Genomic DNA, 20,326 nt, shown 5'->3' on the forward strand with positions numbered 1-20,326 from the left:
CGGTAGTGCTTCTGGTAGGCTGCAAGAGCGACCAGAGCTATGCACCGCATGTCAAGGGCGACTGCGTCCTGGGTTCGAGCAGATCGTGACATGTCGCAAACTATTGAATGCGGTAATGAAGACCGCACATAAGGTACACACACCCGCAAGCGATGCTATTCGCAGAACGCGCGTCAGCATGGAAGTGGTGGACTATATGGGCACAGGCACTCACCTGCCCTCTTGATTGCCAGATTTCACTTCAGTGGCTGTGTTTCTTCAGAAACTCTTGCTGAGCGGAGAATCCTGTTATTGCTAGGCTGGGGCGGTGCCTCTGCGAAACTAGCGTATGCTGTGGGGAGGTATTTTACGTGTTGTACGTTTCTTGTCAGAGTTGCATCGCGTGTGGGTCAGTCGTGAGGCTGTCGCGTCGGTCTTGTCAGGGTGAGCGTGTGTGTGACGACTCCAACTCCTTAAATGCGAGTACCGCGTCGATGGGAGGGGCAACCCTGATGGGCGCCTGCCCAACTGAGGCCTGTGCGCCTTAGCGCTCCAATCCGGCGAGGTTGAGGAATCAAGCACTGGTCGAGGGCGGCTGCTTCGCCCATGCCGCTGGCCACAGCAGGGCGCCCGGCTTTCCTCTTCCGCATTCGCCTTGTTCGCCGCTGTTCAGCCTCACTTACGGACGCTCGGCGCTCCGCCTGTCGAGCCCACGGTTTCAGGAATCGCAGGGTCCTGAGTGAGAGCAACTTGCTGGACGCGAGTCGTGTGCGAACAAAGCGACCGCCACGCAACAGGTCTTTCTCACGTTCGCGAGAGGCGGTACCCTGGCTCGAAACAAGCTGAACACTTCTCGCGGCTTGTGAAAGCTGAAATTGGTGCTCAGAGGATATATTGACCGGAACAGGGGAGTAAGATGCGCATGTGTGGTGAAGCCGCTCCGTCGCCCTAGAATAAGCTAGACCTCTGGGGGTATTTGCCGGCTCTGCGTTGGCTGTAGAGCACCTGACTGTGTGTACTGTGTGCGCAAGAAGCGGCACTGGAAGGGGCACACACTGGTCCGAAACGCTAGCACGACTTTTGGTCTCACGTCAACGACACTACGGTTGGCTCGCGACTGAGCCGCAGCTCCTCTCCTGTCGTGCTCTCGTGCAGCGCAGGCTGAGGTTCCTGCCTGTGAGATCCCGTACCTGAGAGGTATCACCGCACGCCACCTTGACACCTATCCGGTACGGGATCTCTCGAGCCGCGGCCCGCTGTCGGGATTCCACCAAGAGCGATGGCGACTCTCTTTGCTTGACCCTTGCGCATGGCAGTGGTTTCAGCGTAGACTCTCGAGATAATGTTCCAGGCCCTCGCATGTGTCCAGCTGCTCGTTGTGCCGTAACGCATGAGGGTCGAGCTGACTCGGGTCTCGACTCCCTCGACTACAGGGCGCGGGAGGTTTACGGCACAGGACAGGTCGGGCTTGCACAACGCCCGGCTGGACATGCAGCGAGGCACCAGAATGCCTTAGTAGTTAAGGACACGCGTGCATTTAGCGAATTAATCGTTGCTGTGTGAGCATGAGAGAGAATACGGGCCTGCGCCGAGTACCAGTGCTAGCGGGGCCTGCCGTTGTCGCCAGTATGGCTGTGGCTCGGCATCCCGCGGGACGAGACGAGCGACCGCCCGCGTCGTCCATCGTCCAGTCGCGCAGAGGCCAGTGTGGCCACAGACAAGCCACCGGCAACTCAGTTGGTGATAGCGTGTGCCCCTGAGACATGCTCCAGTGTGCATCCATGGACAGACACATCCCTTGGAATTGGTGGCTTGTTCGCGGCGAGACAGCGTGTGGCTGTTGCTGTCTTGGTACCCTGGTCGGTGGCGAGCAGTGCACCACCAGCGCTGCCGACCACCGTCAGCGGTACGGTCGGCATATCGTTTTGCACGCGTTGTTTATGGACACTACGGATCGCGGTTCAGAGAGACACCGGCTACGTAGCACGTGGCAGTGCTCGCGACACTGTGTGCCGATGATAGAAGCAGCGGCTGATTCCCACCACGACCGCGGATGCGGTCAGCTGTCTGCGGTGAACCCATGCGTGCGATTGTTGGGTGGGTAGGGGCGAAAGACTCGCCATTAGAGAATGGCGCCTCCAAAGGCTCCGGATCAACTCTTCGCAGAGGCGTATCCGCAAATCGACGAGATAGGGTAGGAATTAGACAGCGACGTCAGTATGGCTCTCAAGGATGCGGTGGTGCTCAACGGTGGCTGCCGCTGAAATGTGGTGGATGGGGTAGTAATTTGACTCGCGTAGGGCGTGCTACGCATGTGCGTCCCGTTATCGTTCCTGTAGAGACCGGGGCAAGACTAGTAGTCCGTCTCTCACTGCGGTTCATTTCGTGGCTATGGTGCCATGACGCCTGTTCGCAGAGTGAGTCCGGAATGCCTCCACTATGGTGTGTTTACGAGTATATTGCTTTACAATCATACTCGCGTCTTTCGCGTCGTCTGGCCTGATGTCAGACGCCCAAGCGGATGCTGTGAGAAGGACGGCGGACGATCCTGTCGACGTGGGCCCTCGCGCGTTGTGGCCACTCGCGTTGCCCGCTGCTCGAGAGCCTGTAAAACCTTCGAGCAGTACTGCAGACTTCAGAGGGGCGGACGCGCCAAGGCGACGACCAGTGCTCCCCCATGGCATAAAGAAGACTTCCTTCTTTTTTCGACGCCTGCGCCACCTCGTCGCGGGTATACGTCGTGAACCTTCTTTGAGAATTGACAGAGGAGCTGCGGAGGTGGCGGGCCGCGCGCAGGCTCAGTTTCAACGTATCATGCAGCTCACGTATCCGGTATCCCACATTGCCACCGCGATAGACACGGTTCTAGGCACGCGACCCGTATTGCAGGTGAGAATGTTTATGGAACAGCGGTATAGGGGTGTGGCACCAGCAGGGGTGCTCAAGATCCAGAAAGGAGGGTTTCTTGGAGCAGGTACATACGGCGCAGTATTCGCAGTCGCCACATTAGATGGAAGCGCGAAATACGCGATGAAGATTTTGCTGGCGCGCTGTACATTCCAGACCCGTGATGCAGCGACACGATTGCACGTTAGAAGGGAGACGACACGTATTACGAATGTCATTAGTTTCTTTCGAGGTATACCCAGAGATCGCCTTCGAGAAGAACGACTGGCGCCCCCTCTCTTTGGCGGACGCATCACAGACGCGCCTGAAGCTTTCCTTGTGGCTGAGGACCGGTGCTGCTCGAACGTGGTCTTTTTCTATCCCCTCATGGCAGCAGACATCCATGGCGTGGTTTACTCGCAACACCTTGGCGTTCTTTCTGATGATGGTCGGCTGCACCTCACTCACGGGATGGTAGCCGCGGTGGCAAATCTGCATGAATACGGCTTGATCCACGGTGATGTAAAGATGGAAAATTTTCTCGTTAGCCAAGCGGGTGAAGTGTTTCTTGCAGATCTCGACACCGTTGTGAGAGAGTGGGAGCCGTTCAGACGTCTGACACCTGCTGTTTATACAGACCCTGATGCAGCGGCAGTTTCCTGGAGAGCGGTCCAACGAAACGAGTACTTTGCGGCTGGCATGTGGACAGCGAGGGTGGAGGTACCGCCTTTGTTCGCAAGTAAATACGTAGACGCGTGGTCGCTGGGAGTGACTCTGTACAAGTTGTGGTGTGGCGTGCTGCCATGGCGACTAGACGCGGCATGTTACGCTACCAATTCGAAACGGTTGAAACGCCTCGCCCGGGTAAAGGAGCGTGGCGAGCAAGTCGCCTTCATAGACTGCAGACGAGACAGGCCGGTTCCCACCAACGTGCGACAGCTGATCACAGGCTTCTTGAATTTCCACCAGTTATTCCGTGTTCTACCTGAGGCCGCACTACGGTTGTTCTCTTCTATTGGAGAGGCGACTGTTTGAGGCCGGGCGTGCCCTCCTCCCGATGACTTCCAGCAAGACGAAGTCCCCACATTCCCCTGAGCAGTGGCTGCTCCCGCATATGGACTAGCACAATGGCAGTATGTCGAATAACACCGAGGCTTCCAGGCTGGATTACATCACGCCACGACGTTGTGCGTATATTGGTTGAACAGTGTGACGGCGTGTTGCGCCACCTGCGAATCCGGCGTCACTCTGTGGAGTTGCACCACACAGAGACATTAGTTGCCGGTGACAGTCATACTCGGCTGCGATGGGCTTGCAGCCGGGCGGCACGTACGTGGAATCACCCTGCTCGCTGGAGAATTTTTCCAAATTGTCACCAGGGGGCGCGCGTCGACGATACTGACGAGCTGCGCTCGAGTCACGTGTAGTACCGTGTATCCTTCTCCCTGCCGCAGGTACCAACGACGTCCCTGCTGTTCTCATGAAGCACCTGTACCGGTTTTTCCATGTTTGATGCGGACGCCCCGTTGTGTGACGGTTTTAGCTGTCATACTCGGCATTCTGCCCACCGCTGCATGTGGCATTATATGTATTTCTTGTTGACAGATGCGCCTCGGTGGGGCACGCTGCCTTGAGCGAATCATGGGACCGCGATGCCCCGTCCTATGGTTCGCCTGCCTGCTCCGCGACAAGACGGATGAAGTCCTGAATGGGCACGCGTCGTCCTGCGCGTGTGGGGGTGGTTGCTCTTCCTTGGATCACGGTGACTTCTGTTCTGCCATTCGTTGAGACGGGTGAACCGTGTTCGCTGTGTGGGCTCCACCACTCAGTTTGTGCGGCCTGTGTCCATTATTGCGGCTAGATCGGCTCGAGATGTGTCGGCGATGAGAGACGCGGGGGATGCGTTAGGCCAATATTTTGTCCGACATCACCACATACGGAGTGGTGTGCGATGGAGGCCCAGGAAGGGGAGGTTGGCGTAGGCAGCGGTGGGACGTGGATGGGAGGCGGAAGCATGGAGTCAGGAGTGGTATTATGTGCTGGCGGAGATGGAAGACCATGGATTCACGAACACTGAACTGGAAGCAGAAGACGTGAAGAAGGATACTGGAGGGAAAGAGTGTCTTTTCGCGAGGCAGCTGACCCTGTCGCTCTGTCTAGAAGACGGAGTCTCAGCCTGCGGATGTGTTGAAGGTGGTGGAGAGAGCGGGGAAGATGCACCATATTATGGGACAGAAGCTGATGAATGTCCAGTATAAAATGGGAAGAGGGAGCTCGACAGCGGAGGCCTGTGGGTAGTGCTGCTACCACTTTCTAACAAGCACGCACGAATGGAGACCACATCCAGTGGAATGACCGGAGAAGCTGAAGCAGGTAACCCAAGCAGGCGAAAAACCCTCTTGGGTGGAGTATACGTGGTGTAATCAATCAAGACGTGCGGACTATCTTAATAGTAGTCTCTGGTTCTGGTACGATGTCAATTTGACTACTACTGCTTCAAGCGAAGAAGAAAGGAGGGAGACTCGCTCGCGTTTGCCTCTTCTAATTGCTCCCCAGAGCATCTGCACAGCCGGCTTCCGTATGCGCCTTCCCACCTCATAATTTGTGTGAGCCAACGATGCCATCTCGTGCGTGCCATAAAATATGAGCCGTTTGCGCGCCTTCATAAATCATTCGCGTGCGCAGAAGTAGATGACGCCGGAAGCGGCCCCAGCTGCCCTGCTTTCCCGCGGTTATACCACTGTGCGGGGCGGTCTTCCGGGCGGTGTGTTCCTGTATAAAGGAAGCAGAAAATCGTAAGGCCCTCGCGGTTTCTCTCGAACCACATATGCCTCTGCCTGCGTCTGCAGTATTTTTCATCCGTCTTTTGATGCCTGTCCCGGGCGCCTCCGTGTATTGGTGTTCAGTATGCCCGTGAATCTGACACATCGTTATCAGCCCAGGGACAAATTACGAAGTGATGTTGGTTCTAGAAGCACTGGTAGCGTCTGGCGTACCCGGCCTTGCTGCGTGTCCTAATGAAGCCTCTGCTGTAACCTTCATCTCATCTAGGGTCTGTTTTACTTCTGGGGTCGTGTTCCTTCGCCTCTTCACCCCCGATATCTATGTGGATCTCAAAAACTCTTCGGCTGCGTGTATCACCGCCTGCGGAATTCGTTGTCGTTTCCGCACAGCGTTTCGAGTCCACTTAATCTGCAGTGCCCTCTAGAGGCAGACAAGCTGAGGCGGCACTGGAAAGCCTCAGGTCTTTGCAAGCTTTTTTACGTCACCGAACATTTAGGCAAACGAACTTTGTATATAGCTGGCTTGAGCCCACCAGTATCCTTAGCATCGACCGAGGCTCTAGCATCGACCGAGGCTCTAGCGTAAAACGCAGAGATTTCGAGGGATTGAGGGAGACGAAGAAGCCAAGTAGTGTTCCATGTGCAACGAGGCGATCCGCGATCTGCGCGATGGCGGCGCGCAAATATGAGCATGTGGTATGACACGAAAGCAGTAAAAAGAAAACTCACGTTCGTAAGAGACCATCGTAGACACTGCGAACCATGGCGACACGCCTGCGGTAGAGTACCGGCTCTATGCACTGTGTTGCAGCATATTGGCTTATCGCATTTGCGCAAACATATTTGCTCGGAACGCCGGAAACACCGGTGTGTATGATATAACCACCGCTCGCGCGGAAGGGTGTCCTAGACGTCTTGAATACCAATCACATGGGAGAAAACCGAGGGGCATTCAACTCCGGTTTATCATACGGCGCAGCAAGCGCACGGCGCGCTCACGACCACCTCTACCGCCAGCCAGGACCACGTACCGACTCCCGACGGTGTCTCAAAACGGTCCCGATCTGGAGTGAGAGCCGACGGCAAGCACCCCACGGCATCACAATCAACCTCGCTGAGAATCGCTTTCAGCAGCGGTCACGGCAGTTGAAATATCAAGGTGACTCGAATGGCTTGTGCCAGTCCCTCCTAAAGAACGACGGTTGGACAAGGCGTACAAACATAATACCTCCACGCATTGCGATCCTCACCAACTAGCTATGAATAGCCACGAGGAAGACACGAGACATGACAACCTCTTCGTGGCGTTCTTTTTATTCTCTAACTAGCGTCGAAGGAGAGCACAACAAGACATATATTGCCGTTCATCAACCATGGTGTCCCGGCTCTAACTAATTCATTCACTTGCGATTTCACGCGTAATCTTCAGTCTACCTTCACGGTGTTGCTCCCGATGACATAATGGCACGCTGGACCTCTTGCTCTTTTTTCTCGCTCATCGTGTGTCTGCTGTGCTTGCCCATGAGCGAAAGTCCTCTTTCCTCGACGGCAATCCTACGCGTTCGTGCTAACAGCTTCGTTATTCCACCGCCCTCGCTGCCGGAAGACTACCATCAGACGAAGGCACAGAAATCTCCTGCAGCACATCGAACGCGGAGGCGTAGGGAGGGATCAGCACAGAATTCGCCAGCAGCTGCTGATACGGCGGCGCCGTCGTTCATCTCTAGAATTGTGAGGAGATTCACTGCTCGGTCACACGAGGAGGGACTCATAGACGTCAGTGCTGGTCGCGCGGAAGCTGCAAGGGCAGCTTCCGCTTGCTTTGAGCAGAGGCGCAGGTCCACGTTCCACCCAAGCCACATCGCAAGCAGAATTGGCGAATTGATGAAGTTGGGTCAGCTTCTACGCATTCGATTGCTGCCCCAGCAGGGCAACCAAGCGGAGATGCCACCAGAGCCTCTGATAGTTAGAAGGGGGCCTTTCCTTGGGTGCGGCGCTTCCGGAGCGGTATTTGCCGTCTACCCCGTTGATCAAGCTACACCATACGCCATGAAGGTATTTTTAGCGTCCATCAGGGAAGGTGGCTCCGAAGCATACATACATGCCCATCTGGCATCATTGCTGAGGAAGAATTTGGAGGTTTTCAAGGTTTTCCAAGGCAAGTCTGAATCACTTCTCCGGCACGAAAAGTTAGCCGCCCCGCTATTCGGGGGAGAAATTCTAGACTTCTTACCGTTGTCCGCCGTTAATAAGCAAAAGTACGTCTCGAATCTAGTGATATTTTCACCCTTGATGGCCTGCGACATCTCGCAACTCATCGATCATAGTCGCACCGGCTCCCTATCTGTTCAAGCTAGAGTTCATATCACCCAGTCGATGGTGAATGCGGTTGCGAGTCTCCACAAATACGGATTTGTTCATCGTGATATTAAGCTTAACAATTTCCTCGTTGACCGCTATGGAGATGTATTCCTCTCTGACCTCGACTTCATCACAGAAGTCGGGGAAGCAGTGCGGCCTGCAGGGCCCGCACTTTATACAGATCCGGACTCAGCTGCTACCCTTTGGGAGGTGGAGCGTAAAAATGAGAATCCCGATGAACTTCCGGACGACAATGGTACGAGAGAAAAACCACCTCTCGTCGCGACAAAGACTATGGACGCTTGGGCGCTCGGTCTCACAATATTTCGCTTCTGGTGCAATGACCTTCCATGGGATCTGGGCTTGTTGAAGAATGCTACAACGTCAGAAAAACTACAGAGAATCGCCACTGCTAAACGCCAACAAGAACCGCTCAAGTTTAACAAGTGTAGCTCGCGAGAAGACATGCCTCGGAGTGTCAAGGACCTGATCCGTCAGTTTTTGCGATTCGAGCAAATATTCCGTTTACTGCCAGAAAGTGAACACTGTTTCCGTTTGACACAGGGCGAGAGTCACTGTGCTACAAGTCAACGCATTTGAACTCAAAACGGTACAGCGCATCGCAAAGCCTTTTTTCTCCTGGAAGATCTGCAGTATAATATTGGACACCAGACTGCGTTTCCGCTCATCTGGTTGCAAGCCATGAGCGTGTCCAGTGGCAGCTAATACGCCTCCTTGTGCCCCGCGGTTTACATCGTCTTTCATTCTCCTTTTCCACGCTTAGTTGGCATCGACACGACCTGTGTCGTGTACATGGCACAGTCATAAACGTTGTCGGGCAGTCAGCTACGCCGCAGACGTTGCTTGGGGAATGATGACCGGTAGTAGGTTGCTCAGCGGGAAGTCGGTATACACGGCTCTTACCACATGATCACATAAAACTGACCTGTGTGAACTGACTGTATGTTGTAGCTTGTCACCGTTGCCTCTGCAATGCACAGTGTGGCTGACAGTTCACTCCATGTCTCTGTCTCTGATCGCCCTTCCCTGCTCAGTTCGTCGGGTAATGCTGGAGCATGGCTTCCCTCCCATTGCCTTCGTTACCTTCTACTCCTCTTCCATCTCCTCACCGTTCGTTTTTTGACACAGCGCATCTTCTCTACTTCATTATCGTTGTGACTTTCATTTAGCGTCCCTCCGAGTGATACGTTTTGACATCGCCAACTCTCTGGGGCCGCAGAGGTTTTGGACGCGCGCTTCTTGGATTATGAAGCCGTCTGTGCGGAACGCTGGGGAATTAGCAGATTTGAGATGGCTCAAACGAATCGCGGGAGTGAACGAAGAGGCGTCAAACACTTGATTCTCATGCGACACACCATGATAATGGGATGCACAGCAAGTGCCACCCACAGACGTCGCAGTGTACGGGGGAAACTGGAATGACGCATTCCAGCCGGTGCGTGTCTCTAAGTAGATGCCATGAGGCGGACATAGCTCGACAATTCAACTTGAACAGTCCCGGAACGGGCAACCATCGACGCTGCAAGTCACTTCTTCGACCACCATCAACTACCCTGTTTCGATTTCGTCCTGACTGTGTTTTTAGCACATATCAATTCATTAGGTTGGGAGGTTTTCCCCAAACAACCAGATCACAGTTGTCTATTGCTGAGGTTGTTACGCGGTACACGTGTATATGCAACGATGGTATTCTTCTCGCGGTGTCTGAAACCGTTGTAGCCATCATGCGCAGGAAGAGCGTAGTGCAATTTATCCACAGCTAGCTGTCACACCTCTTCAAGCCACCAAACAATCTGCACCTTGCCTGTTACTATCAGGGCTGCGTGTAGTGGAATGACGACGGAAACGAGCACGTGAGCAGGGCAGTACAAGCATGGCGAAAATAACGGCACATTCTCGGAATGCACAAAAGCTGCACTCGCGTGTTCACATGCTATTCGCAGGATACTAGGATTGACAGCCATCAAGAGATGGCTGGCAAAGCTGGATGGACACAGTGTCTGCTGTGTATCTGGCGTCGCTACTCTGCGGATACCTCATCTTCCGTGCTCTGCCATCCGCTCAGTCTCAGCAACTTGGTTTGCCTGGGCTTAGGTTTTAATGGTATTTCCTGTCTGGCCGTCGGAGACTTCATGTAAACAGGTGAAGTCAGAGCCTGCTTACGCGCGGCTCAAGAATGCGCAGTTTCCACCCGGCGCATGGGTGTCGCCCGTGTGATCTCTAACGGGGATTTCAATCTTGTGTGGTAGCTAACTGGGGTGCCTTACATACAGATGACAATGCTGTAGCATCTACGTCGCAAACCCCGAGAACCCACGAGCCAAGCAGGAACGGCTTCAGATAAACGGCATTACCTGTGCTGTGGAATCTGCAGCCTTCAAATGTGAGTCATCCTTCCCTTTCCAGTTTTGGGTGGTGTGCATGAGAGCGCGGGCTCGCGACCTGCTCCGTAGGCTGAAATCAACGTTTTTCGTGAGTCGTACGCGGCGCTAGCGGTTGTCACGGGGGACTTGCGGAACTCACGGGGGTCCTACAATGCGCTTTCTCTCATTCAAGCGCGTCATCCGCTGCCTGCCTTGTCAAACACTCTGCGGCCGTCGCCCGGCTGACCATTATGCAAATTCCACGATGAGCAAGTTCTCTTCTATAGTTATACACGTAGACGTTCAACTACAGCGACTCGGGCGGGCGGACCGAAGTAAAACCGGACCTGATATGCGATCATGTTGTCATGGCTTGCTCTATTTTCCGTTTTTTAATGACCTCCTTTGCCTACTGTCAAAAACGGTGGAACTGACAAAGTGTTTTGCTCCTCGAGGAGACGCCCGGGCGCGCCTGAATCGCACCGGCTCTTCCCGGAGCTCCTTCGCTGCAGATAGCGGTCATCGTTGACTGTCACAGGGTTTTCGCGGAAGCCACTGGAGCACAACAAGGCGGGGACAAGATATCCCGATGCACCAGTATATTGTGGAATTATCGTTCCTGCTAAAGCGTTTGAGGACATTCCGTGCCGCGGCCCACCATGGCGGGTCTCTAGATATCTAGCCTGGCCGCCGTGAAGTTGCTGCAGCTGCGACAGCATGGTCGGACCAGCGACAACGATATCTCTACACCAATGACGACGTTGCGGAGAAAATAGAAAATCAGTTAGAACGGGAGCGTCTCCTTCACGTCAAGCTACTTCCACGTGACAGCATCTTATGCGGAACTGATGCGCGTCTACTCGAACTGCGGAGGGGGTACAACCTCGGTTCAGGCAGCTTCGGGGCTGTATTCGCAGTGTTCCCCCCTGCATATTGGGAGGCCATAAGCCACGAAGCTGTTGATGACCTCCAGTCCAGCGGGTGCACCCGATGCTCATATGAAGAATCGACGGAAGAAAGCCTTCCAAAAAGGCATGGAAATAGAGCAGTTCTTTCGCAGAGCCTCCGACGGCCAGCTCCAGGAGAACAGATTGGCTACCCCGTTACTCGGCCGCAGATTACTAGATTTGCCCGAGACATTCCCCGTGCGTGTAACGAAGCATGCCTCAAATTTGGCCACCTTCGATCCCCTGCTATCTTGCGATTTTCTGCACATTGTTCACCTCTGTCAAATGGGTCACCTCTCTTTTCATGCCCTGTTTTACATCACTCACGCGACAGGGCAGGCTGTAGCCGGCGTGCACAAGTATGGTCTTGTCCACCGCGACATTAGACCGGATATCTTTCTTGTGGGTTCGGACGGGGTCGTTTCCCTCTCCGACTTTGATACAGCCTTGAAAGTCCGAGAACCAGGCAGACGCGCTGGCCCGTCAGTCTGTACGGACCCCGACGCAGCAACAGCCCTGTGTGAGGCGGACCGGAACAGAAGACAGGATGTCTCCCGCTCGCGGCTGCAAGCCTCAACACAAGAACCTCCCCCGATTTTCGCCTCCCAGTCACCGGACGCCTGGGCCCTAGGCACGGTATTGTTCGAAATGTGGTATAACAGGCTACGATGGGGACTGGAGTCCTCTGGTAGTGCTACAACAGCCAAAACGATCCGCCGCATCGCTGAAGCGATACGAAACCGAAAGACTCTTAAGTTCAACAAATGCAACGGACGACTCGTGATGCCACAAAAGGTGAAAGACTTGATATCTGGCTTTCTACGTTTCGAGCACGCTGCACGACTGCTACCTGAGGTGGCTGACAGCTGGTTCCCGTCAATCGACGAAGGTGATCATGGGTCTGAAGACCAAAACGCTTGAGGTCCTCAACCTGACCCCTACTGCGTCGTGACTGAACAGTACCCGTCTCTAGAACATTCAGAGGCATCCCCAAACATCCTGTTTATGCACCCCTTTGTCAGCATTCTTGGCGTCTCCGCGCGTTCTGTGGCGTGCAGTGCATCGATGCAGTCTTCGCCTTCAGCACGATCGTTCTCTCTGAAACCTCATCGGAGACGATGTGCGGGTGGTGACAAGGTGTTTGCTGGTTGCTACGGCGAGTCCTAGAACGCCTATGACCAAATTCCAGTGCAGAGGCGTTTGATGCTGCGCTTTGACCTGTGTGGCCTCGACGTGGGGCGTGATAACTCGAATACAGTTGCCCTCCTACGAGTTATCTGCCCTTTGCTGGCCTCCTGTCTGGGGTCGAATTGTCGCCTGAAGTTCGAAGGGTCCCTTAGCTAGGATAAGTCAGGGTTCGGCGGCGGCCGCGGCACGTCTGCCCTTGGCTACGGCTGCCAGGCTAGTTCCCGCTATCGCAAGTTAGCCCGGTAAACCTCGGCCGCTGCCTTGGGTGCTTCGAAAACAGCGCCGGCATGTCCTTTCGCGAAAGAGGGCTAAAGCCGACTGACTACTCCAGGCGGGGGTAGGGCGACGCACTCGCAAGCGGCTACGTGTCTGCATTGCTCGAGTGTGACAAACTGACGAAATCTCCGGTCTAGTGCGCGGTGAGATATCACGTGCATCCCTCTTGTTTTCGCGTCGTTTCGAAGAAACTCCCGTTTTTCCTGCGTCCCTCCACAGCCGTGGCCACGTAGAACCGAGTGCGCTACGCACAAAGCTTTGCACGAGTGTGCATGCCTCGACGGGGAAACACAAGGCGTCTTCCCGTCTGCGAGTTCATGCACCTCACACGTTCGAGCGTGAAGACGAGGGGCGCTCGCGAGATAAGCGTGTCCCACTCGCTGTACGGGACGGCACAGGCGAAAAGCCTGCATAACCGTTAAGAGGGACTGGGCCCCCTCATGCGCCGCAGGCCGGACTGGTTCGCTGCCCTCCATTCCTCAGTCCAAAGAGTATTCGTTGGAGACGGAATAGCTGTTAGGATGTGCCACAGAGGAGTACAGAAAGCCTAGAAGCAGTGATGTGCAGTGATGTGCGCAGCTCGCGTCGAGCTCGTGGGTGGAGTCGGGTCTGGCTTCTGCCTCAAAGTGCGAGAGAAGAGTCACCGGGGAAGGAAGCAGACCACACCAGACACGAGTGAACGAATGCGAGCAACAGAAAGCAAGTTCGATGCAGGAATCGAGCAGAAGACAATACGCCCGCCAGGACTGACAAGAGCCAAATGACTCTGCAACGCAACCCCGGCGTGGCAGGAGCGACGAGACAGATCTACGTGGAAGCAAACAAGGAATCCACCTCAGAAAGAGCTAAAAATGAGACTCGCCAGCGACGGCACCGCGCACGCGTCGCCGCCTACAAGCAGACCACGAGGGGTCGCCAAATGCTCACGAGGCAGCGCTAAGAAGAAGATTTGAAGGCGGCAGGTGATCGTGCACAGCAACGAAGCCACGATATCTCCCGCTGGCCACGTGCCGATTCGTGGAAGACGCGCCTCCGCAACTCAGACAAGATGACGCTTCGCGAGCTCGACGCGGCGAAGGAACAGAGATTGGAAGGAGGACACCACCGCCAGAAGAGAAGATGTGGAAGAACAGGGGCACACCGGAGAGAAGGGGAAAACGAAAAGACGTGGCCTTTAAAGGCGTGCACAAGGCAAAAAAAGGGCCACCGATTATGCACGGGGCAGCAAAGCCCTGAATGCCCCACCGATGTATATGCATGACTGCATATACATCGGAACCAGCGGGCCCGCCTGGACGCCTGCGAGCAGACTAGGATACGCACAGTGCCGCCGTCCGCTGCCGGATGTGGTCAACGGATTTGCTGCCTCCTCTTCCCGCTTGTCTTCTTTCTTTTCCGCGCTCAACCAGCACTGGCCTCTTCCTGTGTCTCTCTCTACTCGCCGTCATCCGACACAGCGACGGCTTGTCTCCTGCCTCGGCCGCTGCGGCTGCCTCGCTTTGCCTCCCGCGGAGTCACGTCTTTTTCGCGTTTGCCTTCTTCTTTGTGCTCTGGCGCCACCCTCCTTCTTCTTCCTCTTCCCCGCGACTCGCTCGCTCTCGCTTGGGGCTCTCCTTCGCCTCCGCTGCTCATCTCGCGGCTCGCGCCGGCAGCATGAAGCTCCTCGGCCGCCTTCTCGCCTTCTGCGGCCTCGTCTCCGCCATGAGCAGCGGAGACGCGCTGCGAGGGCGCCTGCGCCGAAGAGGGGACGTCATCCGCCAGAGTCAGATACAGCGCCAGAGGCGGCGAACTCGCGCCCGACGCCAACGGCGACGGAGAAGACGCAGGCATATCCTGCGAGCCGCTGTGGACAGACGACGAAGCGGAGAGAGGGAGGGCGTCTTGCCATACCGGAGCACAGGTAAGCAGAAGCAGAGCTCGAAAGGAAGCAAGCGCAACACATAAACTTGTCGTTCGCATGTGTCACACGACTCCACAGATCTGCTGTAGCCTCGAAGCCACCCGGACATGTCCGGGCCCTCGGATTCGCCCCCTCACTCAGGGTCATAGCAGCTGTTCCCGGGGCCCTAGCAGCACTGTGACTACCTTTCTGAGGGAGAAAGGCGTCAGCGACGCCGATCGCTTGCCTTACCGTGCTGCATGACGGCGTCGCGCGCTTCGCGCTACCCCCGAGCCTTCCGCCGCCGAAGCGCCCGCAGACGCCGACGCCGGTGAAGCGCTTTGCGACGGCCGCAGGGTGAGCCGCTCCCGAGGCGAAGGCGCGTGACTTGCAGAGTCTCCCCCCTCGCCCTCCGACGCCGCAGACTGGGCGCCTGACTCTGCACAACCGAAACCATACAACGCAACAAGGAACCAAACTGACCTCACGAATGTATATATATATATATATGTATGAGTGCTTGCATATATATATATATATATATATATATATGGGCACTATGCATGCAGAAGAAGACCGCCACACTGCGGAGCAAAGAAAATGTGTAAACTGCCAGGGATCCAGACACCTGCTTGGCAACGGATAGGCAGCTCGGCGATGCACAAAAGACACGCGAATGCGAAAAAGACGCACAAACGCGAGCAAGACGGCAGAGACGCATTTGCGAGTTCGGCTCAGTAGCAGAGGCCGTCCCTAACGCGCAGGCGTCGCGACGAGCGCATCGTCCCAGCGCCCGCTGCGGCCGCCCCCCGCCCACGTGCATCTCAGTTTCTGCGAATACGTCGCCGCTCGGAGTTGCGTGTGCTCGTCGGGAGGTCGCGAAACGTCTAGCGCCTGCACTCGATACTGTCTGGCACACGCGTACCTCCGTGAGAGTCCTGAGCTTCACCGGGGGCATGCGGCTCGGCTTCTCTGGCGCCTTTGCTTCGCTCTCGCCTCGCCGCGCGCCTGCCCCGTCGCAGCGGCTCCGCCTCGTCGGCTGCGTCACTCGGGGCGTCTGCAGTCTCAGCCCGCGCGCCAGCCTCGGCTTCCTGGAGCAGCGAAGGCGGAACGCCCTTCGACGCCAGAACCGGGCTCGCAGCGCCATCTGCTTCGCTGCTCACTGCCGCTTTCTGTCGCTTGACTGGACGCGCGTTTCGAAGAGGCGAGGAGGAGCGCGAGCGCCGGTTGCCCAGTCCGGTGGTCGATGCTGCACCGAGGGGCTCTCCCTGCTGGCTCTCCCCGTCGTCGGAGGCACGCGCATGCAGTTGCGGCTCCTGCTGCTCGCCGTCATGAGGCGCGCGATCCTCTGTGTCTGACGCAGGCGCCGCCGCCGCGTCCTCAGGCCTCGTCTCGTCTGCCTGCGGCTCGTGCCGTCGCTCGTCGCTCCTCTCCGCGAGGTCTTCGTGGTCGCTTGCACTCACCGTTTTCCTCCGTCGCCCCCTACCGACTGCACGCCGGCGCGCGCCGACGGCTTGCAGGCCCTCCTCTTCTTTTCGAGGCGAGGCAGACGACGGGGCGGCCGGAAAGGCCGCCCCGTCGTCTGCCTCGCCGCGCGCGGTCGCAGTCTCCTCCACGTCCTGCGCCGATGCGTCGCGGAGCTCGGCGTCGAGTTCTTCGTGCGCGTCTGCGAACTCGAGATCTATGTCTTCCTCCTCGCCCTCGCCTCTCGCGGCTTCAGAGGCGACCAGCCGCTCGAGCTCGCGCTTCACGCGCTCCAGCTGCAGGAGCTGGCTGTGCAGCATGTTGACTCGCAGCTGCGCGGCCCTGCACACCACGCCCTCCTTCGCGTTCTCTTGTTGCAGCGCCTCCACGCTGCGCTCCAGCTGCTCGTACCGCGCACGCAGGTCTTCGAGGGTGAGCCGCAGGGCTTCTTCGCGTGCCTTGCTCTGCTTCTCAGCTTCCGCGGCCTCGCGCGAAAGCTTCGCCAGCTCCTCGCGCTGCACATTGACCTTCAGCTGTAAGTCCAACAGCACAGGCTGCTCCCCCGCGAAGCGCGTCTGCAGCTCCTTGTGTCTCTGCTTGACGTCAACCAGCTCGCTTTCCGCCGCACTTAGTCGGACCCTGAGATCGGCCTCTACTTGCCGAAAAGCCTTTTGCGCGGCCTCCATGGCTCGCGCGCGGTCTGCTCTGCTCCTTAGCAGCTCCTCAGCATGCTCCTGTTTTAGCTGCGCCAGAGTCTGCAGGGACGCTTGCCGTTCGTCATCTCTCTCCTTCGCTTCTCTCTCTCGCCTCTGCGCGCTCTCCTCCAGCTCCTTCGCCCTCTGCTGCAACTCCGCCTCGAGCCGCGCGGCGGCAGGCTCGCGGCTGCTTTCCGCCATCGCGCGCTGGTCGCTCTCACTGTCTCCTCGCTCAGCCTCCAGGTCCTTCTGAGCCGCAGAGAGCTGCGCGCGAGCCTCTTCCAGCGTGCCCTGGAGCGCGCAGAGTTCCTCGGCGCGCTCGCTGAGGCGGGCGTTCGCCTCCGCGAGGCCCTCTTGCAGCTGCAGCTTCTCGCCATTGTGCGCCTCCACGGTCTGCTGCAAGTCGAGTTTGAGTTTCTGCGTCTCCGTCGCGTGCGACTCCTTCATAGCCTCGATCTCGCTGCGCAGCGCCGCGCACGCCGCCGCCTGAGTCGCCTCCTTCTCGTCGAGGCCTTCCTTAAAGGCGCGCTCCATCCGCTCCTTCTCGTCTTGAGCCTCTTTCCGCCACGCCTCTTCGCGCTCGCTGAGTGCCTTCGCACTCGCTTCGAGGGCCTCCTCACGCGCCTGGCGAGCCTCCGCGAGCTCGCGCCTCAAGCGGTCTCGACTGGCTTGCGCCTCATGTGCCGCCGCTTCTATCTCGAGCTGCTTCTTCTGCAGTGCGTCGTTCGCGCCTTGCAGCGCTGCCTTGGCAGCCGCCAGATCGGCGATTAGCGTCTCGAGCTTCGTGCGCTCTTCTCTCTCGGCGTCTTCGTGGCGCTGCGTCTCCCTCTCTCGCGCACGCTTCTCGTCGCGCAGCTGCGCCTGTAGGGCGGCGATGATATCTTCCTTCTCTCGCCGTTCCTTCTCCCTTTCCTCCTCCACGCCGCTCCGTTCGCGCGCAGTCTCCTGCATCGCTTTCGCATTCTGCGCCACCTCGGCTTCTAGCGACTTTATCTTTTCCTCCGCCGCAACCAGCTGCTTGTCTGCGGTTTCGCGGTGGGCGCGGGCCTCTTCCTCGCTGTGCAGCGCATGCGTTTTCGCTTCCTCAAGCTTCTTCTCGGCAGCATCCAAACGTCGCTTGGCCTCGCTGAGCTCCGCCTCCACCGCTTCGCGCGAGGCTCGCTCCGTCTCCTGGACCTGAGTCTGCGCCTCTTGCGCGTCTTCCAGTGCGTTCTTCTGCTGCCGCTCTTCCTCCAGCGCGCGTTCGAGTGCCTGCTTCTCCTCGCGCATCGCCTTCTCCCTTCGCTCTGTCTCCTCGAGCAGCGACCGCATCCTGGCGAGCTGCGTCGCCACCTTCGCTTCAACAGAGGCCGAGGCGACAAAGTCTCCGCCCGGCTCCTTCGCGCCTTCAGAAGCGCCTGTCGGCGCCCGCGACTCGCTCGCCTCCGCCTCCTGAGACGAGGACGCGTCTTCGAGATATGAAAGCAGCTCGCTGACCTGAAAAAGAAAAAGCCTCACGCTCACAAAAATGCCTCTCCGTAGCCGCACTCCCACAACCCCCCTTTCCAACCCCCCGCCCCCCCCCGCCCCGCTGTCCAGACACTGCCAGACTCGTGCGCAAGACGCATCGGTGTGAATTTCTGTGAAAACTGAGACATGCACGCGAAACCTACTCGCAACGCGCCTTACTTGCTGCTCGAGTCCCTGATTTGTCAGGTGGATTTTTTCGAGCTGCAGCATCTGTTCAGAGAGTTCTTCTTCTCTGCGCCGCAGTTCGCCGCGCAGGACTGCGAGCTCCTCCTCGACCTTCTGCGCGGGGAAAACAGCCAACAAAGCCAACCGATCTTTCCTTTAGACGGCGAAGTGAAACGAAAAGAGGAAACCAGCTACCAGCGCGAAACTCCTACTCGCCCGCGGAGGCGCCGGCAGAGAAACAAGACGCACTCCTGCGTGCGCAGACTCACCTCCCTTCTATCCTCATGCACAGAAATACATCCTTGGTTTGCGAGTGAGGGGCGTGGACGAGCCTTAGAAGGCCCTGCGGTGTTTTTTTTTCTCGCTCACCATCTGCCGGTCTTTAGCGTCCTGTGAGGCGGCGCGGAGCTTCTCCTTGAGGTCTGCGACTTGCGCCGCGAGTGCGTCCTTCTCTCGCTGCGCCTCTTTCTCTTCTTCTCTCCGGTGTTCCTCCACCTGCGTCCGCCGCTCCTGCGCAGCGAGCTCCGCCTCGAGCTCCTCCACGCGCGCGCGCGTCGTTGCTTCCTTCTCCAGCGCACTCTGCAGCCGCAGCGTAAGAAAGAGGACGCGCATGCCATGCAACTGCCGCGCGCAAAGAGTTTTTCACTCTTAACACACACCGAGAAGGGAAGAGTGCAGCTCGTGCGCTACACAGGTGCGAAGTGAGGTTGGCGTGCTGTAGGGGGAGATGTTGGGCGACGAGACAACAGAAGACTCAGCGGCTAAACACGAAGGGAGTGAGGAAAGGCCGTCGAAGAAGGAACACTCCACTATTCTCCTTGGAGTAGGCCCTCTGCGTTTTATGCGGACACAAACACGTGTTTTTGGGGTGTTTGAATTTTACTGTATTTTCCTCTGAATTAAAGGGTGCTGAGCATCTACTTCGGTTAGCGTCGTTAATTGACAGCGAATGAGTAACGCTGCGGCTCCTTTGCTAGTCTAATTTGGCGGGTCTCCGCATAGCCACAAATTCCAAAAATATCGAATCGGTTTCCTCACCTGGAGCGCAGCGACAAGCACCTCGCCCTGCGAGGCGCGCAGCTCCCACTGCGCCGCGGCGTACTGCAGCATAGCGCCGGCAGCTGCGACAGTTCTGCTCGCGTCTGCGCCGCTTGTGAGGCAGCTCGCGCCCAGCGGCCGCTCCCGGGCTGTCCCCTGGGCGGCGCGCGACGGAGACGCCTGCGTCGGGACGAGCCCGTTGGGCGCGAACCCCGGCGAGGGATACGAGGAAGAAGCGCAGGCTGAGACTGAAGAGTTATGAAGGCCGGGTTCGGCGGAGGTCACGCCGAGCGGCGAGGAGAAAGGGAGAGGAAGAGGCAGAGGCGAGGCGGGGGGATACATCACGGCGCCTCGCCGAATGTGGGAAACAGACGGTGCCGACGAACTCCAGTTGGAGCTGCGCAGGCCCGACGAAGAGAGTGGAGCCGGCTGGGGCATGGTGTCAAGAAGGCAAAAGAAAACAAGCCTCAGCCTCAGGCTTATCTATCTGGGATCGGACAGAAGGTGGCGCCGGCTCGGGTCGCACCGGATGAAGCGCAGCGACACAGCAGCGCGAGACGAGAGGTGGAATGAACTTTCAGAAAAAAAGGGGCGCCAAAGCCGAGGGGCACGGAGAAGCGGACACGAGGTCCTAGACAAGGCGAAGGCCTTTCGACTGTGCGGCAGAAGGTTGCGCGGACGACGAATGAAAACGACAGAAGACCGGTCCGAGCGGCGAGAGCGCATGCCCCCTGGCGTTTCCGGAGTGGAAATCGGTGTCCTTCTGCTTTGA

General features: G+C 57.4%; 3 protein-coding genes across 3 annotated transcripts; 2 read left to right on the top strand and 1 right to left on the bottom strand.

Annotated features, from left to right (window-relative positions):
• Positions 1 to 2,481: 2,481 nt before the first annotated feature.
• BESB_048870 (rhoptry kinase family protein ROP32) lies at positions 2,482 to 3,900 on the top strand (the record flags this gene model as incomplete). Its single annotated transcript, XM_029363338.1, has 1 exon — positions 2,482 to 3,900. The coding sequence occupies one exon, from the start codon at positions 2,482 to 2,484 to the stop codon at positions 3,898 to 3,900; it is 1,419 nt and encodes a 472-aa protein (XP_029220704.1).
• Positions 3,901 to 7,109: 3,209 nt separating this feature from the next.
• On the top strand, positions 7,110 to 8,609 carry BESB_048880 (rhoptry kinase family protein ROP32; the record flags this gene model as incomplete). The annotated part of the gene is made up of 1 exon (XM_029363339.1): positions 7,110 to 8,609. The coding sequence occupies one exon, from the start codon at positions 7,110 to 7,112 to the stop codon at positions 8,607 to 8,609; it is 1,500 nt and encodes a 499-aa protein (XP_029220705.1).
• A 5,629-nt stretch (positions 8,610 to 14,238) lies between these two features.
• Positions 14,239 to 19,992, bottom strand: BESB_048890 (uncharacterized protein; the record flags this gene model as incomplete). The annotated part of the gene is made up of 6 exons (XM_029363340.1): positions 14,239 to 14,647; positions 14,936 to 15,122; positions 15,609 to 18,318; positions 18,511 to 18,630; positions 18,886 to 19,095; positions 19,555 to 19,992. The coding sequence occupies 6 exons, from the start codon at positions 19,990 to 19,992 to the stop codon at positions 14,239 to 14,241; spliced, it is 4,074 nt and encodes a 1,357-aa protein (XP_029220706.1).
• Positions 19,993 to 20,326: the final 334 nt, after the last annotated feature.

Source organism: Besnoitia besnoiti, chromosome III, assembly GCF_002563875.1.
Source record: "Besnoitia besnoiti strain Bb-Ger1 chromosome III, whole genome shotgun sequence".
Classification (NCBI taxonomy): domain Eukaryota; phylum Apicomplexa; class Conoidasida; order Eucoccidiorida; family Sarcocystidae; genus Besnoitia; species Besnoitia besnoiti.